The 7,318-nt window shown below is 34.4% G+C and overlaps 1 protein-coding gene across 6 annotated transcripts in view; it reads left to right on the top strand.

Moving 5' to 3' along the window:
* guk1a (guanylate kinase 1a) overlaps nt 1-5,287 on the top strand; it is a 14,825-nt gene extending 9,538 nt beyond the window's left edge. For 4 of the 6 annotated variants that reach the window (XM_016451675.1, XM_016451672.1, XM_016451674.1 and 1 more), the window contains exons 2-8: nt 738-851; nt 917-958; nt 1,971-2,067; nt 3,237-3,375; nt 3,446-3,530; nt 3,621-3,706; nt 3,938-5,287. In XM_016451675.1, the coding sequence (XP_016307161.1) occupies nt 738-851; nt 917-958; nt 1,971-2,067; nt 3,237-3,375; nt 3,446-3,530; nt 3,621-3,706; nt 3,938-3,973 (599 nt within the window). In that variant the 3' untranslated portion in view covers nt 3,974-5,287. The remainder of the gene's footprint in view (nt 1-737; nt 852-916; nt 959-1,970; nt 2,068-3,236; nt 3,376-3,445; nt 3,531-3,620; nt 3,707-3,937) is intronic. The other 2 variants (XR_001631152.1, XM_016451677.1) reach the window with 2 other exon arrangements.
* Nucleotides 5,288-7,318: the final 2,031 nt, after the last annotated feature.

Below are 7,318 nucleotides of genomic sequence, written 5' to 3'. Positions count from 1 at the left end.
GTGTGAGTGTGTGTGTGTGTGTGTGTGTGTGTGTGTGTGTGTGTGTGTGTGTGTTTGGATGGATCCTGGGGATCAAAAATATAGTAAAACATAATATAATATTGTGAAATATTATTAAAATTTAAAAGATCTCTTTTCTATTTCAGTTTATTTTCAAATGTCAAATTTGCTGTTTTTATGATATTTTTGTGACATTCAGCATTCAAAAGGTTAGGCTAAGTAAGATTACAAAAATGTAATACTGTTATTCAGCAAAGATGCATTAAATTGAACAAAAAAAGTGACAGGCACTATTGCTATTTCAAATAAATGCTGTTCTTTTTAACATTCCATTCATCAAAGAATTCTGAAAAAAAACATATTTTTTTACTATTTAGCAGCAAAAACTGTTTTCAACATTGACAATAATAAGAACCATTAATAATAATTGATTACCAATATTAATTGAGCAGTAAATTAGCATAGTAGAATGATTTCTGAAGGATCATGTGAAACTGAAGAGTGGAGTAATGATGCTGAAAATTCAGTTTTGCGTTACAGGAATAAATAATATTTTAAAACATTATTTTACAATATTTCATGTATTTTTGATCAGAAAATGTAGCCTAGGTAAGCATAAGAGACTTCTTTCAAAAACAGATCAGTACTAAGTAAATAGTTTGATAAAGAAAAAAGTGACTTTATTCTGAAAGTGTGTTTTGTCTTGAGGTTTTCTCTCTGTGTCTGGTGTGGTTTAGCGATGGCTGGACCGAGGCCTGTGGTGATGAGCGGACCGTCTGGAGCTGGCAAAAGCACTCTGCTGAAGAAGCTGCTCAAGGAGTTTGATGGCGTATTTGGCTTCAGCGTTTCCCGTAAGTCACATACTGAAGTACAAATGCTGAAAAATTAAAAATAACCAAGAATGATCTTTTACCAGATACGACGCGGAGCCCCCGTCCAGGAGAGGAGGACGGCAAAGGTTAGGCTTTTGATCTGCTACAGAAACACCGTTTTCCTGAAAATATCATTGCATTATCCTCACTGAACAAAACCCAGCAAGCATGACATGCTTTCACAACAATGACATACATTCATTACATAAACAGCTAGTTATTTGAGTGACTAGTCAAACAGAATCTCTTCTTAAGGCCTGCTCACCACAAGACAAATGTTTGGTGGAAAAGTTTGGTGCGATTAAACATTTTAATTTGAATGAACGGCAGTTTATGTGGCTTTTCAGGCCAAGTTGTTTGATTAAAAAACCATAGCAAAAAAATTATATATATATATATATATACAGAGTTCTGGCATGAAACTCTAGATAGCGCAGTCCGATAGGTCTACCTCAGTCTGACCTAATGACATCATCACATGGCACAGCTGATTGGTTCTCTCCTGTATCGGTAGCCAATGAGCTCGCTGCTCAACATTCAAATATATGACTAGTGCTTATTCCGCCAAGACCAAATACATTAACATTGTCATGTACTTTACCATGCCAATCCCTCCAAGAGTTGTCATGACAGAAATATATTTATCTATATATCTGTGGCTGTTTGACTTTTTTTCTTCTCTGTGACAAGCGGGTGTCAGAAACAGAAAGTTACGCAGTGCTGCCATTGTGTTTATGTAGATTAAGTATATTAATAAAAAAAGGAATACAAATAGGGTATATCAGCATTTTGATAAGAAAATGGCATATGATATATCTTTTCCATACCTTCCGCCTACTGTCAAAGTGTGAAATTGCATTTTCATTTATCCATCTGTTTGTTTTTTTTCCACATTGGTCTGAGACAAATGGAACGTGAAAATGAGTTTTTGTTTCTATACACATGATGAGCTAAAAATGGGGGGGGGCAGCTGTAAATGAAGCACTCAAATACGTGCTTTATGAATTTGTGTTGTCCGTTTCTTGTCATTTCTATTGGTATTCTGGCTTATCAGTCAATGAGAGACCTATCTTCTGAAAAATTCCCCCTTTTTTTCAGATTATCATTACGTTACCAGGGAAGTGATGCAGGCGGACGTAGCTAAGGGTGAATTTCTCGAAAATGCTGAATTTTCAGGGAACATGTATGGAACAAGGTATAGTTCCCTTATTAAAAGTCTTGTTCGTATGTGAAGGTACATCGCTGACATCCTTCTTTTGATCCTAATAGAATTTCTTAAAGGTTTTTGTGATAACTGAATGGTCTAGAACAGGAGTGTCCAATCCTGCAGAGTTTGATTCGCTGATCCAGCTGTGTTCGACCCTCTGGTGCCTGGTGTTTTTCAATTAAATGAAAGTAGTATATTTTAGTTTTTACTTTATTGTACTAAATTTTATTTATGGAATGGTATGATCCATTTATTACCTGTTAACCACTTTTTGAGCGCAGACCTGAAAATTTCCAACTTAAACTGACGTAAATGTTTAATGCTTTGGAGCACAGACTTTGCTTTGGTCTCTTTTTAAAGAAGACGCTTGGAAAATAGCTTCTGAAGTGAAAAAATATATACTGTATATATATCATATAATATGAAAAATGCACAAAACATTTACATTTTATCTGAAATATGTAACGTTTTACTCTCAAACTGTGTGAAAACCAAAGCCCTATATCGAAACGAGTTGTGTTCCAAATATGAGGTTGACATATCAAAAAAATGAGTTTTCAGTAAGATTTTGTTTGGGCGCAGTACCAAACGTTTCCACTAGATGAAATTCGCTTCCCATTCGTTTCCAGTGTGGTCATTTTTGACCGCAAACCGTACAAGTGTGGCTATTTATTTTATTTATTTTCAAGACCATTTAATCTTTTCGAATCATGTCCTTTACCAAGTTTCGTACAATTCCGATGAAGTAAACAATAAATAAATAAATACACATTTTCTGTCAGAAATGACCGAACAGCACCAGAGGGTTAATTAGGTTGGAGCTAAGCATCTGTTAGTGATGGGAAGATTGGATTATTTTACTGACGTTCTCGTTCATCAAAACAAATGTAGTCATCAAGCCATTCAGTTGATTAGAGTGGCATTACATATTATATTTTCAACAGCCAATTTCTCCAAACACGTCCACCTATGCAATCTTGATCATATTCCAAATGAGGAAATCATTATAATGCAGCCAAAGATATGAGGAACATGAATGATTACTTATCCTCCCTCGTTCATTTGTCATGAACAACCCATCACTACTTGTATTCAAACTAGAGAAATACTGTATATGCATGTAATTGTAACTAACATCATTTTTGCCCCGTTTACAGTAAAGCAGCTGTACAGGCCGTTCAGGCCAAAAATTTGATTTGCATTTTGGACATTGACATGCAGGGAGTGAAGAACATCAAGAGAACCGATCTCAACCCCATCTATGTGTCCATCCAGCCTCCGTCAATGGAAACCCTGGTGAGAAATCAGCCATCTTTTTGAATTATCCGTCTTTTTCATGTTTTAATCTAAAACTTAATTTCTTCAGGAAAAACGCTTAAGGGATAGAAAAACGGAATCTGAGGAAAGTCTACAGAAACGTTTACATGCAGCCAAAGTTGACATGGAAATAAGTAAGTGTCCGTTCCTGTGCGAATTATTTTAGAATAAAATACTGCAGTAATTGTTTTCACATCTAACTGTTATATATATCCATATTTCAGGTAAAGAGCCAGGTTTATCTGATGTGCTGATTATCAATGATGACCTTGACTTAGCGTATGGGAAATTAAAAGATGCTCTTCTTGAGGTAAGATTTTCCAGTCACTAGGGGCCAGATTTACTAAACATGGCAAATTAGTCAGATTGCAATCCCTTTAAAAAGCACCAATGCAATGTACCCCGCACGTTACAAAAGATGCCCGTTCTACTGTTACATCCCTATTCATTATAACATCCCTCTAATGTCTTCCTTCTTTTATCTGTGATCTCTTTCTGTCATGTGAAAGTCAGCTCCTCGTGGTTTCTCTTCCTCAAACAGGAAATCCAGAAGGTCAGAGACACCAACAATTCGTAGACGAGAGCACACCTGCTAACCACAGCGACCTTCAAACCTTCAAACCTCAACATTCCACCCAGGAAAGACTTTCTGAGGTTCAGTCGATACTCCCAACACCGCTGAACGTCAAACATTTATACATTACTATACGGTGCAGGCTAATATTATATATTCTGAGTTTATTTCATGACCACGTATGTTACGTAATTCCTGGGCTAAAGGTCAGAAACATGAAGATTCAACCAAGAAACACTCCGAAAGAGTTTGTTTTGATTTTTGAACAATGGAAGAGACATGATACAGATTGTAGATTTTATATATCTATCTAGCACGTTCACTAATTTATTGGGGGTTTTTTCTATGCTGATATTTTATTATAACTCACTCTTTGCTGTTGCAAACACAACGCAGCTTTCCATTCGCAACATTTTAACATTCAGAGCTATTATCTGCACCTACGTGTTGCACCTGCTTTCACTCAGATATAATTGCATCTGAACGTCTGACAAGTCGAGGAAAGCCTGGTTTCTTAACTAATACCTAAATCTTAAATGATGGAAATGGTTGCGTCTCATCATGTTCCGCGTACACATTACATGCACATTACTCAGAATCAGATTACGCTTTTGTAAATAAGGATATTTCACTTTAATATGTTTACCAGCTTTGAAAGTTTTATAGAGTTCAAAGCCGATGCAGGCTTTGTTTCAGACTCTGTTTTTAGCGCAAGGCAGCTTATAAACACAGCCACAAGTCTCTTAGTAGGTTTAGGAGACATTATTGATGCTTTTAGTCTTACACAGCTGATCTTTAGTAGATCGTTCCAGCAGTTCTGATCTATTCCTGTTAATATTAAATGTGACCATCAAATAATACGGATACCAAAATAATACATCATTTTAAACTGAAATGATAGATTACATGCACAGTTCATTTTACCTAAATTACACCATTATGTTTGTTAGCGTTTGAAACATTGAAACATTGAACAATTTTTGTTCAACAAAACAAAATACTCAAAAATGTGAAATCATGCGCTAAATGGTGGTTTCAGTCCACCTGGTATAATGTATAACAATAGTTTTACATGTATATAACATACAACAATAATAACAAAAGCAAGAGTTTTAAAATGGGCTCTTGTGTTTTTCTATTGAGCACACACACACACACGTTTATATTTGTTTCTCCCAACCTTCAAAGTACTGTATGTTACTCATTGTCCATTGAGTGTGAAAAAGATGTAATATAATAACTTGTGATGTACAGACCTACAAATGAAACATGAAGTTTATCAAAATGGAACAACGGTTTTCCTAAAATGGCACAATTTTTAAAAAATCAGAAGAAGCCAAATGACCAGACACCAGCTGTTTCTGGCATGTAGAGCGACTTTGTGTATGTGGCGCATTTACAAGTTGACTTGTTTTGTGTTTTTATTTTTAAATATAGTGGTCATGCCATGGTCTGCTGTCTCTAGGGAATCTTAGAAAACTGCAGAACTCATGTCATTCCTTGGTGCATCTTAAACATTTCCTTGAAGGAAATCTGTCAAATGTTTGTGGTGTATGTGAAATCTGAGAAATGCAGTTAATGTCTCAAAACAACGTCTAAACCAAATGTCACCGGTTTCTTTTTATTTTTTTATTCTAGAACTAATTTACATGTACCATGCAAGTGTAATAAAACTGCACTATTACAGTGAAGTATGTGACTGTTTGATTAGTTATCAGTAGAAATATACATTATATCTTATTTGTGACCACAAAAGCAGTCTTAAATCGCTGGGGTATATTTGTAGCAATAGCCAAAAATACATTGTATGGGTCAAAATTATTGATTTTTCTCTTATGCCAAAAATCATCAGGATATTAAGTAAAGATCATGTTCCATGAAGATATTTTGTAAATTTCCTTTGCTGAGAACTTAATTTGGACAACTTTAAAGGCGATTTTCTCAATATTTTGATTTTTTTGCACCCTCAGATTCCAGATTTTCAAATAGTTGTATCTCGGCCAAATATTGTCCTATGCTAACATGTATATATCCTATTGTATTTGATGATATTGATGTTATGTTAATAATAGTTAACCCTTGTTTCAATTTTTTTAATTTGGCTGTGTTAGTGCAAACAACATACATTTTTACCAAAATGTGTATTTTTATATTTCACCCACATTTCACACACACACACGTTTATATTTGTTTCTCCCAACCTTCAAAGTACTGTATGTTACTCATTGTCCATTGAGTGTGAAAAAGATGTAATATAATAACTTGTGATGTACAGACCTACAAATGAAACATGAAGTTTATCAAAATGGAACAACGGTTTTCCTAAAATGGCACAATTTTTAAAAAATCAGAAGAAGCCAAATGACCAGACACCAGCTGTTTCTGGCATGTAGAGCGACTTTGTGTATGTGGCGCATTTACAAGTTGACTTGTTTTGTGTTTTTATTTTTAAATATAGTGGTCATGCCATGGTCTGCTGTCTCTAGGGAATCTTAGAAAACTGCAGAACTCATGTCATTCCTTGGTGCATCTTAAACATTTCCTTGAAGGAAATCTGTCAAATGTTTGTGGTGTATGTGAAATCTGAGAAATGCAGTTAATGTCTCAAAACAACGTCTAAACCAAATGTCACCGGTTTCTTTTTATTTTTTTATTCTAGAACTAATTTACATGTACCATGCAAGTGTAATAAAACTGCACTATTACAGTGAAGTATGTGACTGTTTGATTAGTTATCAGTAGAAATATACATTATATCTTATTTGTGACCACAAAAGCAGTCTTAAATCGCTGGGGTATATTTGTAGCAATAGCCAAAAATACATTGTATGGGTCAAAATTATTGATTTTTCTCTTATGCCAAAAATCATTAGGATATTAAGTAAAGATCATGTTCCATGAAGATATTTTGTAAATTTCCTTTGCTGAGAACTTAATTTGGACAACTTTAAAGGCGATTTTCTCAATATTTTGATTTTTTTGCACCCTCAGATTCCAGATTTTCAAATAGTTGTATCTCGGCCAAATATTGTCCTATGCTAACATGTATATATCCTATTGTATTTGATGATATTGATGTTATGTTAATAATAGTTAACCCTTGTTTCAATTTTTTTAATTTGGCTGTGTTAGTGCAAACAACATACATTTTTACCAAAATGTGTATTTTTATATTTCACCCACATTTCCTTTCATAAATCTAATTCACACTAGTTAGTTAGATGTCCCAATCGAAACCCATTAAAACTGAAATATTTAATCCAGGTAGCAATTCATCTGACAAAAAACACACTCAAAATCTATTATTTTCCATATACTAAATGCTAAGCAGGAAAAAATATAAAAGTT

Source organism: Sinocyclocheilus anshuiensis, unplaced genomic scaffold (assembly GCF_001515605.1).
Source record: "Sinocyclocheilus anshuiensis isolate Anshui unplaced genomic scaffold, SAMN03320099.WGS_v1.1 scaffold723, whole genome shotgun sequence".
Taxonomy (NCBI): Eukaryota; Metazoa; Chordata; class Actinopteri; order Cypriniformes; family Cyprinidae; genus Sinocyclocheilus; species Sinocyclocheilus anshuiensis.
The sequence above is the reverse complement of the archived record's forward strand: the minus strand, read 5'-3'. Positions and strand labels throughout refer to the sequence as shown.